At 49.6% G+C, this 20,735-nt stretch overlaps 1 protein-coding gene across 1 annotated transcript in view; it reads left to right on the forward strand.

The window, feature by feature from the left end:
- Positions 1-5,172: 5,172 nt before the first annotated feature.
- The window catches only part of nlgn4xa (neuroligin 4 X-linked a), a gene marked incomplete at its 3' end in the record, with an annotated part of 50,369 nt that continues 34,806 nt past the window's right edge, over positions 5,173-20,735 (forward strand). Inside the window, exons 1-2 of the mRNA XM_084454133.1 lie at positions 5,173-5,294; positions 16,559-16,711. Of these exons, the coding sequence (XP_084310259.1) occupies positions 5,189-5,294; positions 16,559-16,711 (259 nt within the window). The 5' untranslated portion in view covers positions 5,173-5,188. The remainder of the gene's footprint in view (positions 5,295-16,558; positions 16,712-20,735) is intronic.

Below are 20,735 nucleotides of genomic sequence, written 5' to 3' on the forward strand. Positions count from 1 at the left end.
CTATTTGGGTTGGCCTTGTTCACATAATCCATAAGGCATAATTCGAGTGGTTCACGTTTATTTGAATATTTCCAGCTATGGTGCAGTTATTAAAACAGTTCTCCAGAGAACTCCTTTTTGCTGGTAGGGGTGTGGAAGTGTTGGAGTCGGACTGATGAGTGTGTTTTTGTAATAGGATACCTACATTAGGTAAACATGGGTGTCATTAATAAAAAGGCGAGGTTGCTGCGAGTGTTTGCGCACAGCATAGTAGCCTAGCGCTTGATCTTATCAATAACCTCGTCGATGAGATTGACGGCGCATTAATACTAATTGCTATGTGGTCGCAGCCGTGGGTTACAGAGTATTTTCCAACGGCTGCTAGCCAATCAGAATCAAGTATCCAAACTCTGTTGTAGAAATTCGACTTTTTATTATTATTTTTTAAAATACCCACACAGTCTCTGCATCACTCTGAAGGTCACGCTAGGTTCAGGGAGAGATGTTTTAGATTTTCCATCCCACGCTGTTCTGTTTGTCTAAGTGCTTAAACACCTCACATGTTAGATCATCTTTACACAGGGGGAGGTGAGCTCCCTCAATCAGATCTATTCAGATCATTAACATGATAATGGTGGATACGACCCTTCACTGACAGTCATTATCATCTCTGGTTATCAGATGAAGAGTGGGAATAGTATCCTCCTCTTTCTCTGGGCCTCTGCTGTTTTACTGGAAAAGAGGACAGTGTTCATAGCCAGGGTGTTTAAAATAGCTTTTCCAAAGTACATATCCCCTTTCCTCCGAATATGAAGAGGCGTACAGCCGACCTTTTTGGACGCACTCTAGTAATCCATCTATTAATGACCTTGTTGAGTTTAGATCGTCCAGACTGCGGGCGTGCGAGCTGGTGTTGGAGGCTCCTCTCTTCAGTGTCAGGCACGCAACACTCGAGGAGTGAGGGTGTTAATTTGAACAGTCAGCCCAAGTCTCCCTGGACCACTCCTCTCCTCTCTCAGGCCCTGGGGATGAACTAGGAGATCCTCACAGCTCCGAGGCCCTCAGGGACCTCCCTAACAGGGAGACGAGGAGGGAAGGGTAGCAGGCTCGGGGCCTCCTGACTGACACACATTACAACACGCAGGCTCCTACCAGTGCACAACTCACAGTTACACTTATAATAATATCAGAACTACGCATTTTTGACCCTAAAATATTGAATTGAATAACAATTTACATTTGTCATAAATTATCAGTAAATGATTAGTTGATTATATACACAACTGTATGAGGTTAAAAACAAAATGGGCCAAACCCAGATCACCATGTGTTGATGAACTGTTAAAAACACAATGGGCCAAACCCAGATCACCATGTTGTGATGAACTGTTAAAAACTAAATGGGCCAAACCCAGATCACCATGTTGTGATAAACTGTTAAAAACACAATGGGTCATACCCAGATCACCATGTTGTGATGAGCGGACATGGACAACGCCATGTTGTAGCAGACAAGGGTCAGTTGTTCAGCTGCACTTGAGTTGTTGCTTTGATTCCCACAGCAACCCCAGTAGTCCTGTGTATACAGTCTTCTCTCATCTCAATAGTCCTGTGTATACTGCCTTCTCTCATCCCAATAGTCCTGTGTATACTGCCTTCTCTCATCCCAGTAGTCCTGTGTATACTGCCTTCTCTCATCCCAATAGTCCTGTGTATACTGCCTTCTCTCATCCCAATAGTCCTGTGTATACTGCCTTCTCTCATCTCAATAGTCCTGTGTATACTGCCTTCTCTCATCCCAATAGTCCTGTGTATACTGCCTTCTCTCATCCCAATAGTCCTGTGTATACTGCCTTCTCTCATCCCAATAGTCCTGTGTATACTGCCTTCTCTCATCCCAGTAGTCCTGTGTATACTGCCTTCTCTCATCCCAATAGTCCTGTGTTTACTGCCTTCTCTCATCCCAATAGTCCTGTGTATACTGCCTTCTCTCATCCCAATAGTCCTGTGTATACTGCCTTCTCTCATCCCAATAGTCCTGTGTATACTGCCTTCTCTCATCTCAGTAGTCCTGTGTATACTGCCTTCTCTCATCTCAATAGTCCTGTGTACACTGCCTTCTCTCATCTCAATAGTCCTGTGTATACTGTCTTCTCTCATCCCAGTAGTCCTGTGTATACTGTCTTCTCTCATCTCAATAGTCCTGTGTATACTGCCTTCTCTCATCTCAATAGTCCTGTGTACACTGCCTTCTCTCATCCCAATAGTCCTGTTTATACTGCCTTCTCTCATCCCAATAGTCCTGTTTATACTGCCTTCTCTCATCTCAATAGTCCTGTGTATACTGCCTTCTCTCATCCCAGTAGTCCTGTGTATACTGCCTTCTCTCATCCCAATAGTCCTGTGTATACTGCCTTCTCTCATCCCAGTAGTCCTGTGTATGTTGCCTTCACTCATCTCAATAGTCCTGTGTATACTGCCTTCTCTCATCCCAATAGTCCTGTGTATACTGCCTTCTCTCATCCCAGTAGTCCTGTGTATACTGCCTTCTCTCATCCCAGTAGTCCTGTGTATACTGCCTTCTCTCATCCCAATAGTCCTGTGTACACTGCCTTCTCTCATCCCAATAGTCCTGTGTATACTGCCTTCTCTCATCCCAATAGTCCTGTATATACTGCCTTCTCATCTCAATAGTCCTGTGTATACTGCCTTCTCTCATCCCAATAGTCCTGTGTATACTGCCTTCTCATCCCAATAGTCCTGTGTATACTGCCTTCTCTCATCCCAATAGTCCTGTGTATACTGCCTTCTCATCCCAGTAGTCCTGTGTATACTGCCTTCTCATCTCAATAGTCCTGTGTATACTGCCTTCTCTCATCTCAATAGTCCTGTGTATACTGCCTTCTCTCATCCCAATAGTCCTGTGTATACTGCCTTCTCTCATCTCAATAGTCCTGTGTATACTGCCTTCACTCATGTCCAAGTGTTACCTTAGAACTAGCCTAGCAAACCATTTATGAATATGGACATGGTTTATACAGGCATGTTAGATATCATTATCCATGTATCCAAAGTCATTAAATGTTAAGTGTTATTCTTATACAAGGAATAGCTGTGAAGAGCTGTTAAAGTAATTAGTTCAGTTGTTGCCTCTGAAATTGTATATTCCGTCCCCGGAGAAACGGGGAAGGTAATTTTACAGACAGTATGAAGGGAGTGTGAGTCATTTTACATGCACGCACACACACACGCGTGCACACCTTTTGTTCACACTTTTGTTAGTGTGCACGAAACACTCACACCTCGCCCATAAAATACCGCCCACCCATGTCATTAAATCACCAGCTATTCAGTCCAGATTTTTACTGTGGCTGAGTTTATGAGAGGTAGTCAGTCACATCAGAGACCCCCAGGTGAACCCGACGGGGGGGGGGGGGCTGGAAACCATGCCGACGACCTACGCACTTGACCCTGATTACACATGCGCGAATCTAGCCTGCGTTCCGAATCGCGTACTTCCATACTAAATAGTATGCCAAAAATGTATGTAGAATGTCCCACTACATACTGACTATGCCACGGGCAGTATGGCAAAAATACCAGGATGTCCTACTACATCCGGTCGTAGCAGATCTTTCTGGCTATTCTGACCCACAATCCTGTGCTCAGCGGAAATTATGTCACGTGTGTGAGTCACACCAGAGGCGTTACGATGAATCCCAGCTGTGGACAAACGTCATTTCATGGACGGCGACGGATGTGGTCAAATTTCAAGGCATTATGACATTATGTGTGTCCCAATTGGATGTGTACTGCGTGCAAAGTATGTACTTTCTAGGGGCAGCTGTAGTACATACTAGTATCAAAATGTAGTAGTAGAGTATGTTATTCCGAACGCAGGCCTGGTCTGGACTCTTAGCTCTGTCGAGCGCGTGGGATTGGTCGACTCTGTCGAGCGCGTGGGATTGGTCGACTCTGTCGAGCGCGTGGGATTGGTCGACTCTGTCGAGCGCATGGGATTGGTCGACGGGGAGCGCGTGGGATTGGTCAACTCTGTTGAGCGCGTGGGATTGGTCGACTATATAATATAATGCTTGGACTAGGGTTGCTGGTTGGGAAAGCCTTGGACATCCTTAGACACACGGTAGCTGTTGGTGTTTCCAAACAACTTGTCGCATGTGTCTTATCATTGCGTCCTTGATCTTTTGTGACCTCCAAGATTTAACCCTTCAGTCTTTGCACAGTTTAATGTGTGATATCATCATCTAATTAGATGTGCTTTCTTGGCATCTGGTATTAAGCACCTGGTTGTAAATACAGGGTTTAAGTGCTTTATTAAGGAGAGCTGTTGATGTGTGGATTAAGTGTTTAACCCGGTTTCCTGACCTTCCATTCTGTTAACCTGATCCCACTTTCACACATGAATCAGCAGAGAGTGAATCAGATCTGTTCCAAGACCGTTTATATCTTGCGAGTAAAGACTAGCTGTTCAGGAAGTGAGAGAACAACGTGGGGTTTAGACTTCCTGGTTTGAGGGACTAACTGAAATGCTCTGATGTCATCCCTGCAGGTCGTCCAATCAGGCTGGAGCTGTGTCCGGCCGGCGGCAGCAGAGACGACCTCAGCGCGGGGGGGGGAGGGCACCACCATTTCCACCCGCTCGCCCAGGATGGAGGGCATTGACAAAGCTGCTCTGATTGGCTGGAGCCCCGTCGGTCAAGTGCGCGCGGCGGCCTGAGGAGGAGGGGTTTATCCGGGGTGGGTGTGGGGGGGGGGCGGGGCAGGGCAGGGGTAGAACGGTGAAAACGTTACGTCCTGCTGGGCTGAACGCAGTGGAGGGAGCATGACCAGGCCGGGAGCCGCCGCCGCCGCCACCGCCTCATGGACGACCTCCGCGGCATCCGGCGCCGTGGCCGCGGTCCGGCTGATGCTCCTCTGGGCCGCCGTGGCGAGCGCCGTGGCGCCGGCACAGCAGCACCCGGTGGTCACCACTAACTACGGGAAGCTGCGCGGCATGAAGCAGTCGCTGCCCAACGACATCCTGGGCCCGGTGGAGCAGTACCTGGGCGTCCCCTACGCGCTGGCGCCCACCGGGGAGAGGCGCTTCCAGGCGCCCGAGCCGCCCACCTCCTGGCCGGGCATCAGGAACGCCACGCAGTTCGCCCCCGTCTGCCCACAGTTCCTGGAGGACCGCTTCCTCCTCAACGACATGCTGCCCGTCTGGTTCACCGCCAACCTGGACACGGTGGTGAACTACGTCCAGGACCAGAACGAAGACTGCCTCTACCTGAACATCTACGTCCCCACGGAAGACGGTACGTCTGGCCCCTCCACTCCCTCTTAACCTCCGTGTTCTTGTTGTTGTTGTGCGTTTGCTTCTGTGCTCCGCAGGTCAGCTCGGGCTCAGGTCAGTCGTCTAGGCGTCTCAGGAGAGGGTTTAACAGCTACAGAAGCTGTAGACCACTCAGAGAGCACGACTTCCAACGGCCGAGACGTTTCGCTTTTTTTTTTAAAGAGGTCAGAGCTCGGAGTAAACGGGGCCTATCCGGTCCAGTGGAGTGGAGTGAGACGGAGAAGGCACCGGAAGCTTCCGATGGTCGGTCTCTCCTCCCTGGTCGTTTGCTGCAGAGGTCTCATCTAAGTGATCTCTCTCTCCTAGCGTCCGGTAGGGCCGGTGCTTCCACCGCGGGGGTTCGCTGCTTCTACCAGTTGCCCCCGATCACAGGGTCGGGGTCTGGACAAGGAAATAGAACAGTGTGGGATAAGAACAAGGCCGGTTCAACTTGACTGAAGACGTTTAGAGGTCCAATTCTGAAGAGGTCGGTTCAGGCCAGACAATGGACTCTTGTGGTCGGTGAGAGAGAGGCCCCTCCCCCCACATCTGTCAGGTTAAACACGGTCTCTGCGTGTTTTGATTTAGTTTGATCTTTTCAGAACACAGATTAAAGAGTAAATAATGACAATCCCAGACAAGCCAGATGTACTGGGGGTTAATTTCAACATTCTTCAAAATCTCCTGGACACAAAAGGCTTTTGGCACTATATGGATGGGTTTAAATGTATTTTCAATCCATCCATATAGAGTTTTTTCCACCTTTTGAAATCTCTGCCCAAGCTGGTGGTACAGTATGATGAAGTGGCATCTAGAGGCTGTTAATCATATCTCTACTTCCAGATGCTGGCTTGGTCACCTCAGTAGTTTGGAAAATTGTTTGCCTACAGTATCCTCCCAACCATGTGTTCCATACAGAAAAGAGGTTGAGAAAGGCTCCTTCTTTTCAAAGCTGACGCCGTTCTTGAGAACAATGCTGTGTAGAAATGTGTTTAGGTGTTGTGAAATCCATGCGCTGTGTTTATGAACTATTCTCGGCGCTGAACAATGGACACGAGCCGGCGTCTCAGATCATTGGAACGGGGAAGTCGTGCCTCTTCACTCTCCCTGCCAGCGTTGGTGCAGGATCCGAACCAGGAAACACAGCCACAGCATCTTGTGAGAGTTGAATCCAAGGATGAGAACTTTCCCCGCTCCCTCCCTCTCCCCCAATCTCTCTCTCAAACTCTCACCCCTGCCCACCCCTCTCTCTCACCCTTGCCCCCCTCTCTCTCTCTCTCTTCCCCAATCTCTCTCAAACTCTCTCTTACCCCTGCCTCCCCCCATCTCTCAAACTCTCTCACCCCTGCCTCCTCCCCTCTCTCTCTCAAACTCTCTCACCCCCTCCCTCTCTCTCTCAACCCCCCTCTCTCTCCCCCTCTCTCTCTCACCCCTGCCTCCTACCTCTCCCTCCCTCTCTCTCTCTCCTCCAATCTCTCCCCTCTCTCTCTCACCCCTGCCTCCCACCTCTCCCTCCCTCTCTCTCTCTCCTCCAATCTCTCCTCCTCTCTCGCTCTCTCTCTCTCCTCAGTATTCTGCCCGTCATCCTCATATGCCCTCAGAACTGGCCTTTTCCGAAGCCCAGTAATATGGATGTATCCTGCCAGAGGAGGATAAGAGAAGGCTTTAAAACGTCTCCGTCCTCAAGTGGGGTGACAGATTAGGAGAGCGCTCTCATTGTTGTCTGATTAAGTAGGCGAGAGAATCTAGAGCGCCGTGTTCAGGTGGTGTTCAGTCAGAGGCCAACCCTCTGGTGGGGTGAACGCCGCGTCGGAGGTCGGTTTGTGTAGGAGGGTTAGATGATTGTATTGTGTCTTACTCTTATTTTTAAGTGCTCCTGCAGACAAAAGAGGCTGCAGTGTGTGTGTGTGTGTGTGTATGTGTGTGTGTGTGAGACAGAGAGAGAGAGAGAGAGAGAGAGAGAGAGGGCTTTTGTCTGCCTCTGTAATGATGGTGGACTGGGGATGAGGGCCTGGGGGGGTCTCAGTATCGGATGACAACACCACCTCAGGCTCTTCGCCATTTTTAAATTGCGGACGACCTCCTCCTCCGTTTCAGCGCTGGACTATTACTTTAGCACCTCCTTTACATCCCTCCTCCTTCTGCCTCTGTGTGTCAACCTTGAGAACGCCCCCCCTGTGGAGGACTCGACTTGAGAACGCCACCCCTGTGGAGGACTTGACTTGAGAACGCCACCCCTGTGGAGGACTTGACTTGAGAACGCCACCCCTGTGGAGGACTTGACTTGAGAACGCCACCCCTGTGGAGGACTTGACTTGAGAACGCCACCCGTATGGAGGACTTGACTTGAGAACGCCACCCCTGTGGAGGACTTGACTTGAGTCTTTTGATTTCCCTCCATCAAATCAGATCCAAGCAACCAAAGCAGGATACCGTATTTCAACCCTGAACAACCAAAGAGACTCCACGTGGTCCTGTGTTTGGATGACAGCAACCCAAGAGACACCACATGGTCCTCTGTTTGGATGACAGCAACCAAAGAGACACTGCATGGTCCTCTGTTTGGATGACAACAACCCAAGAGACACCACATGGTCCTCTGTTTGGATGACAGCAACCAAAGAGACACCACGTGGTCCTCTGTTTGGATGACAGCGCCCTCCCTCCTCGCCCTGGAGGTTTGTAGGAGCTCTGATCACGGTGCTCCTGCAGAGGAACGGTGCACTCTGGGTCCTGCTTTCAGCTGAGGTGCGGACTCCAGTCACATGACCTGGACTCTAGTCACACATTTGATGACTTAAGACTTGACAAAATCAAATAAGACTTGCCACTCGACTTGGACTTTAACACCAATGACCTGTGACTTATTGTACTTGAGCCTTTTGACTTGAAAAGACTACCTTACCCCAAACCCAAAGATTTAAAAGTATGTTATTTAAAAAGTGTGCCACAAACTCATTCCCTGAATCAACTAACATTAACACTATTCATTCCCAGTAAGCACCAATCTGACAGCATCCAATCAAGTTGCAGGAGAGAACAGTGAATTACGGTACTGAGTGCATTATGACTCGTTTAGGATTCGAAACTCAACGTTTAGGACTTGGGACTTCACTTAGAACTTCTCGTTCTTGACTTGGGACTTGACTTGGGACTTGCCTGTCTTGACTTGGGACTTGACCTGGGACTCAGACTTACTTGTGACTTGCAAAACAATGACAAAAAAAAGAGACTTCCACCTCTGTGTCTTAGTGCGAGTAGTAGCCTGCCGTCGGCTACGTGCCAAAGAGCTCAAATTCCCGCGAAGGACGAGGAGAAATGCCCCGAAGGCAGGTCAAGACCCGGTCAGGGTAGTCGTAGCGGGCGTCAGAGTCGACCTGGGACAGTCTCCCCCTCCCCCCGACCCCCACTTGCAGTTCAAAGGCAGCGTGGTCCAGTCTGTGGTCTTTCATCCCGTCAGACCCGGCGCTGGGTGGTCCCTGGCGGTCTTGCGGTCGGCCTTGGAGGAGAGAGATGTTGAGAGGCCTGCGCTCGTTATGGATCAGCGCCGGAGAGAGCTGCTTCCTGACAGCCGGCTGACTCACACAGGAGGATGAACTGTTGTTTTTGAACGCTTATTTTATTGGACACATGGTAGAGCGTCATGCTTTCTGTGGAGAGAAGCCTTCATTTTTACACCATTTAAATGACACAGTAGGTTAAGGTGCATTCTTGATATCTGTCGGTATGTTGTTCACCACAAGGGTTAGCGCGTGTGTGTGTGTTTGTGTGCATGCATGTGTGTGTGTGTGTGTGCTGGACAGGTGTTAGGAAGGAGTTCTTCCTTCGTGGTGTTAAGCTGACGCGGTTCTTTCCCTGGTGCGTACAGCTTGCGGCCCCCTCCCCGTTTCCTGTCCCTCCCAAACAGCAGTGGACGGTGTCGTCTCACATCCCGCCTCCCCGTCATGAAGCGCGTGCCAAAACATCTTCTTCTTCATCTACCAGCCTGCAGTCGGGCATCAGAGAGCCGCCAGCCCAGCACAATGACAACTGACAGCCACTTTTGTTCAGTTGAAGGGAAAACGATAACCTCTCGTTTGTTAGGATGCGTCTTCAGCGTGGCTGGGAAACGATCGCTCGCTGGTATTGTCCTCTAGAACGTTCCAAGAATGCAAAACACTGCTCTTATTGATACGGATATCTTGGGACCCAATCAGAAGACAGTCAGAAAGGGTCAACAGTAAGCCTTGACGTCGTAAGATCAATCCTGACATTTTATGATGGAAAACAGCTTAAAGGGGCGCAGTCACGCTTGATTCAGTGGATATTATTTGGATTAAATGCTTAAATATTGTGCGTGGTCCTTTTTAAAATTACTATGTGTAGTTGTTTTCCTACACGGATGACAGAATCGCAGAAATCGTGGAAATACTTCAAAGGGCAAACCAGCCCCAATAGTCATTGAATGTGTTTGCCCTTTGAAGCAGTATTTCAGAAATACACTGATGGTGATTTTAAAAAGGTCTACAAGAATGTAAACATTTAAATAATATGAACTGAAACGTGTGACGGTGTCCCTTTAAAGGGCCACAACTTGTATACTGATGTGGCACTAATGATCCCCTCGGGATCTGGATTGGACTCAATGGGTTTAGGGTTGCCTAGTGGTGATTCCTGTAACCTCTGCATGTTCAGTGTTGTTTGCTTTATTGTTGATAGGCACCTTTAGGCTGAGTAAATGTCCCTCACAGGACACCGTTGGTGTGGTTGACAATGACCGGGTTCCATGTCCATTAAAGAAGTGTTGCTCATCCAAGTTCTGTTCCGCTGTCTTCACTGTTCTTGAGCGAGGGTACTCATGATGGTCTTGTCTAAAAAGCTGTTTTTTACCAAACTACGGTAGTAAAACCACTCACTTTACAATGTTTCCACTGGGTCTTTATCTTCTTCTCTCCAACCCAAACCCCACGTTTTTAATGCATTTTTTTATCTTTTTTCTTTATTTTTTAAATCAAAGCTACTGTTTTTGAAATCTCTGTCCCCCTATTCCTTCTACCTCTCTCCTGTTGTCGACAGTAGGAGCCAAGTCAAACAACCAAGATTTCAGCAATAATGATGGTGGAGAAGAAGGTACTTTTCTGTCTTTTTACACCTTTTTGACAAAAAGAAAAAGCCTGATTCTCGTGCATGACCGAAAAACAAAAAACAACTTTTTTTTTTCTTGATTGATTTGTTGTTGTTTTTTTCTCCCCCCTTTCGAGGTGCCAATACTAATGCGCAGCTCTGGGCTCCATTCTTGAAGCACCTCTTTCCTCTGCGGAGCCCTGTTTGGTTTAGCGAGCGTCTCCGGGCCGGTTCCAGGGTGAACGGGGCCTCTAAACAGGAAGGAGGTGTATGTTTCACCAGCCACCACTTACCAGACACCCTTCACCCCCCACCCAGCTGCTAAGTGAAGGATGCTAAATTGGACCTCTGCATGTATCTCTCTAGCCCCTTGAGAGAAATTATTAAAGTCATGTTTCTCTCGCTTCCTCCTCTCTTTAATGTCATTGCTCGCTGAAGCATGAGCACACTAACACCCATGTTGTTTTGACAGTGGAAATCTGTTCATTTGTAACTCTGTCAAAATCTGTCACTTTATTTTTATTTTTTTGAATATTAACACGCTCGACCTTGTGCATGGGAATAACCGAATGGTGAATGGATGGATGTTGTTGCTGAGTGGTGCGGGAGGCTGGGGGGCACACACACACACACACGCACACACACACACACGGTGGTGGAGGAGGGCTTTCTGTGACAGCAGCGCAGGGTTTCGTTGTGTTCCAGGGATTACGAGGGAAGGCGGGGGCGGAGCAAGCAGTGACATTTTGGGATCACTCTAGTGGTGCGGAGAGTTCTCCTGTTTAAAATCTGCAGCACTACAAAGTGACATTTTAAACCCTCTCTCTACCCAGCCAGCTTTATCCAGGCGTGTTCTCCCTCTGAACAACGGAGGAATTCATACCACCGTCCTCTAGCCTTGGATTTGGTTTTTCTTTTTACCGCATGTAGGAGGTGAATATAAAAAATAACTACAAGTGCCGCTCAGAGAGCACAGATCTCTGCCCACGGATGCATTCCCTGGTTCTGTCTGGTATTGCTGCATCTGTTTGGACCAGAGATTGACTCCAGTCCAAACCCTGTGTCTCTGTGACCTTCCCATGTTGAGATATGAATGGGGGGAATTTTTCACTCCCCAAGTCCAAAAAATGAATGGAGATGAATGGCCGGCCGTGTTTGTGTTTGGGCGTCTCATGGACCAGCCCTGTAATTTGGATCGGCTCCAAAATGTAATAGGTTCTAAGTTGGCCCATGCTGCACCCCTCCACCGAGTTCCATGAAAATCGGTCTGTTAGTTTTTGCGTAATCCTGCTAAGAGACGAACAAACACAGGTCTCCGAAAACATGACCTCTCGTTATGCGCTGTCGCTGAGGCAGAGGTAATGAAAAACTACAGCTTTCCTTTCACTTGTCCACACAAACGTCAACGTAAAAGATTTCACATGTGAATCCAAGTTAAAGTCAAGTGTTTTATTTATGGAGTGTGCAGTATAACACAAGGTCCTTCTGAGCGGTGAGGATTCCCAGATATCATCCTCCGCCGGACTGGAAAGGAGGCTCTGCTTCTTCTCTCTGCCGAGAATCGGAACACTTTATTTTCACCCGGAGGGAAGTGTGAAACTGTGACACCTGCATAGCGTTTACTGACACGCTTGTACTTCTGTCATGATCGTCTCGCTGTAGATCCTGCATGTCATTAGCTGTAGAAAGAACATTATCTTTTTTCTGTGTGTGTGTGTGTGTGTGTACTCCTTTTTGTACACACACTTTTGGATAAAAGACAGTGTTGAGATGGACAGATTATGAAATGCCTGGATAAATCCTGTTCTGTAAGCACTCTTGGTTCCGTTGTGCCAGAGCCAGGTATGGTATATGCTTGTGTTGTCAGGGGTGCAAAGAGGATCGATTCACACTGACTGTTTGAACATCTGCAGTGGCGATGAATTACTCCCCCAGCGCCCCAGTGCCATAACGGGTGTGTGTGTGTGTGTGTGTGTGTGTGTGTGCCGCAGACCGAGAGCCTCCCCTTAGCACTGCAGAGGTCTCCTCCAATGTTCCCCACTTCTCTGTTCTCAGAAAAACACTCAGGAAACGAGACGGAACCTGCTGTTCTTTCAGAAGTTTAGAAAACAACCCAGTCCACTGTCTGAGCTGAGGTTCAAAAAATACATCCGTGTCCTTTTCACTGAAATACGTCCTTGCAATAAGAGCCAGAGCATTATTCGAAAATGCTGTTTGTAACATTTCTCCATAATTATTCTTTTCTGCTCCAAATTGAAACCAATGGCTAAGTACATGACAGTGTAGTGCAGCAAAACCCCGTCCACAGGGCTACTGTGATGCTCAATGCTGTAAATCAGTACTGTTGACGTCAAGCTCGGGGGCGTCACAGCGTGCTGTTCTGAGCATCCCTGTTGTCCTCTGACACGTCTGTTTTGGCCCGACGCCACATGAAGTCCAAAGGGAACCGCTGGCATCGGCGTTGGACAACGTGTCAGTTCTCTTTATCGAACAGGAAGGGTGACAAGCTTCATCCTGTCTGCGGGGGAGGGGGGGGGGGGGTCGTTAACTGCCGCCTCTATCCCCTCCCACCCACACTTGAAAATGCTGAAACCAATGGAAAATTCACCTGACACCCCCCCCCCCCCCCCCCCCCTCCTCTCTCGCTCCATATAAAGATGAGTAATGTGTGCAGCGCCGAGCGGACCGCGGAGGAATATATTATCCCCCGACTCTGCGCTGGCAGTGATGAATGTCTGTAGTGTGCTCACTGCAGAGTCACCCGGGGAGACCCAGCCCCGAGCACCAGCCCTAGCCCTATCCCCAGCCCTAACCCTAGCCCTATCCCCAGCACTAACCCTATCCCCAGCCCTAGCCCTATACCCAGCCCTAGCCCTATCCCTATCCCCAGCCCTAACCCAGCCCTAACCCAGCCCTTTCCCTATCCCCAGCCCTAACCCTATACCCAGCCCTAGCCCTATCCCCAGCCCTAACCCTATCCCCAGCCCTAACCCTATCCCCAGCCCTAACCCAGCTCTTTCCCTATCCCCAGCCCTAGCCCTATCCCCAGCCCTAACCCTATACCCAGCCCTAGCCCTATCCCCAGCCCTAACCCAGCTCTTTCCCTATCCCTATCCCTATCCCCAGCCCTAACCCTAACCCTATCCCCAGCCCTAACCCTAACCCTAACCCTATCCCCAGCCCTAGCCCTATCCCCAGCCCTAACTCTATCCCCAGCCCTAACTCTATCCCCAGCCCTAACCCTATCCCCAGCCCTAACCCTATCCCCAGCACTAACCCTATACCCAGTCCTAACCCTATCCCTATCCCCAGCCCTAACTCTATCCCCAGCCCTAACTCTATCCCCAGCCCTAACCCTATCCCCAGCCCTAGCCCTATCCCCAGCACTAACCCTATACCCAGTCCTAACCCTATCCCTATCCCCAGCCCTAACTCTATCCCCAGCCCTAACTCTATCCCCAGCCCTAACCCTATCCCCAGCCCTAACCCTATCCCCAGCCCTAACCCTATACCTAACCCTAACCCTATCCCTATCCCCAGCCCTATCCCTATACCTAACCCTAACCCTATACCCAGCCCTAACCCTATACCCAGCACTAACCCTATCCCTATACCCAGCCTGTCCTAACCCTAACCCTATCCCTAAACCCAGCACCAGTGCCAACACTATCCCAGTCCCAGCCCTAATCCTATCCCCAGCCCTAACCCTATACCCAGCCCTAACCCTAACCATAGCCCCGTACCCAGTCCCAGTCCCAGTCCTAGCCCTATCCCTAACTCCAGTCCCAGCCCTAACCCTAACCATAGCCCTGTACCCAGTCCCAGCCCCAGTCCTAACCCTAACCCAGTCCCATGCCCAGCTCCTACCACCCACCTAGCCCCAACCCCACCACAGAGTCACGGTGCTATTTCTCTCCGCAGTGACAGGATTGGGACAGGCAGCCCATAGACGGGCCTCCTCCCCCCTGAGGAGAAAAACATGGTTCTAAATCTGCCAGGATGTTCTCTGTGGATCAGAGGGCCCCTACCCGCCCTCTCCACCCGGCTACAGCACCACGCCAGCGGACCCTAGATGGAGAGTCTCATCCAGTTTGCCTCTGAGTTTGATAGAGGAGCCAAGCCATCTCCAATACCGCAACAGAGCCACAGATGCTAATCTTTTAGACACTGTGTCACACACAGGACAACTTTATAGCACTGGCCCCCATTTTAATGTGCATTCTGGAATTTTCCACTGGCTTCAGCTGCTCCTAATGCTAAGCTGGAGTACAAACCCTAGCATGGGGCGAGTATCCGTTATCAGACCCCCCCTCCGGCCGTGTAGACAAACCTATTCTTCTGTGATGAGTGGACTGTAGCTGCCTGTCGTTAGACAGCGTTCTCTAAGATGGGGGTTGGGGGGGGGGTCTTGTAACAGCCACCCCCCCCTCCCTCCCCGTGGCGAGCGGGTGAGATGGTAGGGTGGGGGGGGGCGCCGTGTAGGTCCTGAAACGGATGTGCTCACATTAGCGCCCGCTCAGAACCCCGCAGAGATTAATAACCTGACGCCGCCAAGATGTTTTTCCTGCTCCCTTTTTTTGTTTTCTTTTGCGGAGGAGGAGGTGGAGGAGGAGGAGGAGGAGGGGGAGTGATAGATACTCATACAGTACACACAGCGCTGCTCTGACGCAGCCCCCCACCCACACAGCCCCACCGACTGTTGCCAGGCCTGCGGAGACGAGAGTCAGGACTCGAGGGAGGGGGGTTACCAGACTGCACCCCCCCCCACCACCCCCACTCCTGCTACTGCCAACGATGGAAGCAACAGCAACCTGTCATTGGAATGTACTGAAGGGGCTCCGGTTGAACAGCAAAAGGCAGAAGGTCTCTGCGCTGTGCAAGATTTAGTTCGTCCAATTGGCTGACGCTTAGCTGCTGGCGTCTGTGATAGCTCGGAGGAGGAATCGCTATTTTGGAAAATGTTATGATTTGGAAGAAGCATAGACATGCACGTTTGCACACTAATGTCTACACCGTCTCTCTCACACACACACACACACACACACACACACACACACACACACACACACCCGCCGTGCTGGCTGTATCTCCCGCCCTGTAGGATGGTTGCTCGTCCCGGTGGATGCTCTCGTTGTCTTGACATTTTGAAAGAGAGTTCCTGGAGGAGCCGCGGTGCTTGGATGGGGATCAGGGGTTAGCGGAGCCGCGGCTGGCTAGCTACAGATACCGAGGTCTCGCCGGGCTTCTGTGTGAAACGCACACTCTTTTTTATTTCTGTTTGAGAGAGGAACACCGTGGAAAATTGCACTCTCCTCCGAAGCCTCAGGCCTACTTGTTTTCATATATCTGGAGGGAGAGTTCTTACCTCAGAGAAAGCTGAGCTTTCACTTCTCCACCCCGAGGACGCCAGCTAAAAGTCAATAACAAAGTCCTAATGAGGCCAGCGCTGGGCTGAATGATTTATCATCCCGGTTGATGGTTTCTGGACCGGTATCTCCCGTCTACTCGCATGCTACTGTACGTCTCCTTTAATTTATAATCACCTCCTACACATGTACTAATCTCCTAGCTTAATCAGCTACCAGAGGGATGCATTTAAAAGGCATTCATCCATCCTAATTGTAGCGCTCTTCATGTGGTCGTGTGATTCAACCAACAATCGCAGAGAAAGGAAGGAGAAAGGCGTAGAGAAGCACTTCACGGATATCAAAGGGAATATGTTTAGAATAGACTGTCCCTCTTCTTACCATGGATGCTGCACACAGTGGCACATTTACAATCGAGTACCCTTCAATATTGCTTTTTCTAGCTTCTGCCTTCCACATCGGTATGTAACATGTATTTATCAGCTATGTACACCGACGCAAAACACATGGATGTTCAGACCCCCCACGAGGGGACACAAATTATGATTGAAATTGATTTCCAGCGATGTGAGACAACTTAAAAAGGTCAATGTGATTTACAGCCCTTGTGTGCAGACACTGATCACTGTATTACATATGGGCTCATTATGAAAATGTCAAGAGCTCACACTTGTACGTAGTGGAATTGGCTCCTTGTTCTTGTGATTAGAAGGCTGCTGCTGGCGCAGGGTAGCGATGAGGCGGCCGCGGTTCTAACGGTTCTGCCTCCTCGTTCCAGACATCCATGATGAGAACGGGCTGAAGCCGGTCATGGTCTACATCCACGGAGGATCCTACATGGAAGGAACCGGAAACATGATCGACGGCAGCATCCTGGCAAGCTACGGAAACGTCATCGTCATCACCATCAACTACAGGCTGGGAGTGCTGGGTGAGTGGACTGGTTTGGACTGGGAGTGCTGGGTGAGTGGACTGGGAGTGCTGGGTGAGTGGACTGGGAGTGCTGGGTGAGTGGACTGGGAGTGCTGGGTGAGGGGACTGGTTTGGACTGGGAGTGCTGGGGGAGTGGACTGGTTTGGACTGGGAGTGCTGGGTGAGTGGACTGGGAGTGTTGGGTGAGTGGACTGGTTTGGACTGGGAGTGCTGGGTGAGTTGACTGGTTTGGACTGGGAGTGCTGGGTGAGTGGACTGGGAGTGCTGGGTGAGTGGACTGGTTTGGACTGGGAGTGCTGGGTGAGTGGACTGGGAGTGCTGGGTGAGTGGACTGGTTTGGACTGGGAGTGCTGGGTGAGGGGACTGGTTTGGACTGGGAGTGCTGGGTGAGGGGACTGGTTTGGACTGGGAGTGCTGGGGGAGTGGACTGGTTTGGACTGGGAGTGCTGGGTGAGTGGACTGGTTTGGACTGGGAGTGCTGGGTGAGTGGACTGGGAGTGCTGGGTGAGTGGACTGGTTTGGACTGGGAGTGCTGGGTGAGTGGACTGGGAGTGCTGGGTGAGTGGACTGGGAGTACTGGGTGAGTGGACTGGTTTGGACTGGGAGTGCTGGGTGAGTGGACTGGGAGTGCTGGGTGAGTGGACTGGTTTGGACTGGGAGTGCTGGGTGAGTGGACTGGTTTGGACTGGGAGTGCTGGGTGAGTGGACTGGTTTGGACTGGGAGTGCTGGGTGAGTGGACTGGGAGTGCTGGGTGAGTGGACTGGGAGTGCTGGGTGAGTGGACTGGGAGTGCTGGGTGAGTGGACTGGGAGTGCTGGGTGAGTAGACTGGTTTGGACTGGGAGTGCTGGGTGAGTGGACTGGGAGTGCTGGGTGAGTGGACTGGTTTGGACTGGGAGTGCTGGGTGAGTGGACTGGTTTGGACTGGGAGTGCTGGGTGAGTGGACTGGTTTGGACTGGGAGTGCTGGGTGAGTGGACTGAGTGTTCAGTCATAGTGAAATGTTTCTGATCCCAGATGTGTTCATTACAGATAAACTATAATACACCATTTACAAATTGTGTACCAACAAGTTGGTTGGTCCACAAAAATGTCCACAAAAGTGCAACGCTGCTGTTGTCCACAAAAGTGCAATGTGGCATCACAGATGATACTAATCCACTTAACAGAGAGAGAGGAAGATTCAGACAGATTGAAAATGCTTGTAGGTTACTCCACTTGTACGTGGTCACAGGAAGGGTTATCTATTGTGAATTTGCGCTTGTTTGGTTTTGACCACAGGCCCGTAGCCAGCCTTGTGGAGGGGGGGGTTCATTTTTTTTTCAAAAAGTGGACCGTATCATTTCGATTTGTTGACGGACAGGCAGACAGATTTTTGGCGGACAGGTTTTTTTTGATTGTCGGGCGATTTGTTGACGGCGGGGGAGTGCGGACCTTTTATCTTAAATTCTGGACCTTTGGTCGTGGGGGGGGTTCGTTCGATCGACCCGATCCCCCCCTGGCTATGGGCCTGTATCACTTGCTCAGGTTGGGGTTACTGCTAGATTAAAGATATTAAAGATACTTTACTGTCCAGTAGCGCTATCAGTAACTTTTATTCTTTGCGTTATGCCGTAGTTCGACACCGTCATGTCGTTTTGGGAGATTGCATGGCTTTTTTTCCCACACAGAGCGTATTTCAAATTCAAATCCTGACAATGTGAATGTTGATGCCATGTTTCCGTGGATCTGTATGTTTTTTAAATTAGGTACTGAACTGAAATGATGAAAAAACCTGGAGTGTTGGGAAGTTCAGACAGGTGTGATGAAGGAAGGTCAGACAGGTGTGATGAAGGAAGTTCAGACAGGTGTGATGAAGGAAGGTCAGACAGGTGTGATGAAGGAAGTTCAGACAGGTGTGATGAAGGAAGTTCAGACAGGTGTGATGAAGGAAGTTCAGACAGGTGTGATGAAGGAAGTTCAGACAGGTGTGATGAAGGAAGTTCAGACAGGTGTGATGAAGGAAGGTCAGACAGGTGTGATGAAGGTGCTCTTTGGTTGGGAACACAATTGTTCCAAGAAGAAAAAGATCCAAGGCACTCCCCTGGCAAAAAAAAAAAAAACGGCAAAAAAAAAAAAAAAAACGTATTGATTTCATTATGAAATCTTATACCGGCTTGTGTGAATTCTCGATTGTGATTGGCTGAGAGGTATTCATTATTTCTAGCCTTGTGAGACCATCCTGTCGCGAGCTAACGTTGTTACTCGCAAACCAGTCTGGATATTCTCCATAGAGAACATTTTGAACCCGATCGGAAAACGATCTCGCCAATCAGAGCTGGTTCTGAGGAATTCAAAATACAAACAGCTACGCTAACCTTTTCAGATTCTTTTCAGATGGTTCATCCAATCACTTGCCAAGTCGTTTTGAAAGTCCCTGCCCTTTTTCAAACAGTTTCCAATGGAGAGTTCCCAAATGGTTATGAGAAGCAAACCATCTGGCAGCGTTATTTCAAACATGCTCTAAACCAATGAGCAGCTCAAGATTTACACACAACCCAAACAAGAGCCATAGCAGCCCTGACGACAGTAACGCCAGGCCTGACACTGCTAGCTAGCCTTCAACCAAGTGTCGGCTATTTGCTGTGCAACATATCAATCGTCTAATGTAATTGCCAGCAAAGTGTTTATGATAGCCAGATACCTCACTGGCCCAAAATCAAGAACTTGTTTTCCACGTCATGCTGTTGCTCTTAGTCGTACTACATTGTTTGTGAGTTGAATGGCGGGACAGGATGTGACAGGATGTGACAGGATGTGACAGGATGTGACAGGATGTGAAGGGGTACGCAGGCCTAAGCGAGCGAGAACGTCACTGACAGTTGAAGCCTCAAGTCGCTGTATTCATTGAGAGTTGAAGGTATAATAGAGCTGGTTGACGGGACGTCTCCTCAGATATATCAGTCTCCGGCGCTAGCCAGCTCTGTCCTGGGAGTTGGGAAAACAGGAAATGCCCAAAACAATAGCACTTGCTCTGCGAGTGTAATCAAACAACTCATGGTGTTTGATTTGAGCAACTCGACTTGACAGGCTGGTCAGACCCTGCCGGTGAACTCCCAAAAAGACAGCTTGAACAACAGTGACCACATACTGGGAATCTACCGTACATGGTTACCTTCTCGCCTGAAAAATAACAACAATTACTACTAATAAAATGAGACGTCTTTCTCTGCGTGTTGCTTCCTCTAACAGTGTGAGTTCGGTCTAGGCGAGTGATGTCATAATGTCGATGTCATAATGTTAGATTTGGGTGGTGGGACTTTAAAAGTTACTGGTTGCTACTGTATGAAATGGTATAACTAACCACAAACTATGAACTTTTCAAAGCTAATATGAGCCATACATGTATTTTGTTTTCAGAATGATGCTTTCTGTTGAAAGGCTGCTGTATAAGTGGGAACAAGGAGCTCCGCCTCAGGCACTCGACTAGCTCTGCGTCCATTTAGACAGCGCAACGCTCGGCCCCTCGCTCATCATCCCTTACATCCTCCCTCACATCATCCCTCTCATCATCCCTCACATCCTCCCTCACATCCTCCCTCACATCCTCCCTCTCATCCTCCCTCACATCCTCCCTTACATCATCCCTCACATCATCCCTCTTATCATCCCTCACATCATCAATCACATCATCCCTCACATCATCCCTCACATCATCCCTCACATCCTCCCTCACATCATCAATCACATCATCCCTCACATCATCCCTCACATCATCCCTCTCATCATCCCTCTCATCATCCCTCTCATCATCCCTCACATCATCCCTCACATCATCCCTCACATCATCCCTCTCATCATCCCTTACATCATCAATCACATTATCCCTCACATCATCCCTCTCATCATCCCTCACATCATCAATCACATCGTCCCTTACATCATCCCTCACATCATCCCTCACATCCTCCCTCACATCATCCCTCACATCATCCCTTACATCATCCCTCACATCCTCCCTTACATCATCCCTCACATCATCCAT

Source organism: Borostomias antarcticus (assembly GCF_949987555.1).
Source record: "Borostomias antarcticus genome assembly, chromosome: 19".
NCBI classification, from domain to species: Eukaryota; Metazoa; Chordata; class Actinopteri; order Stomiiformes; family Stomiidae; genus Borostomias; species Borostomias antarcticus.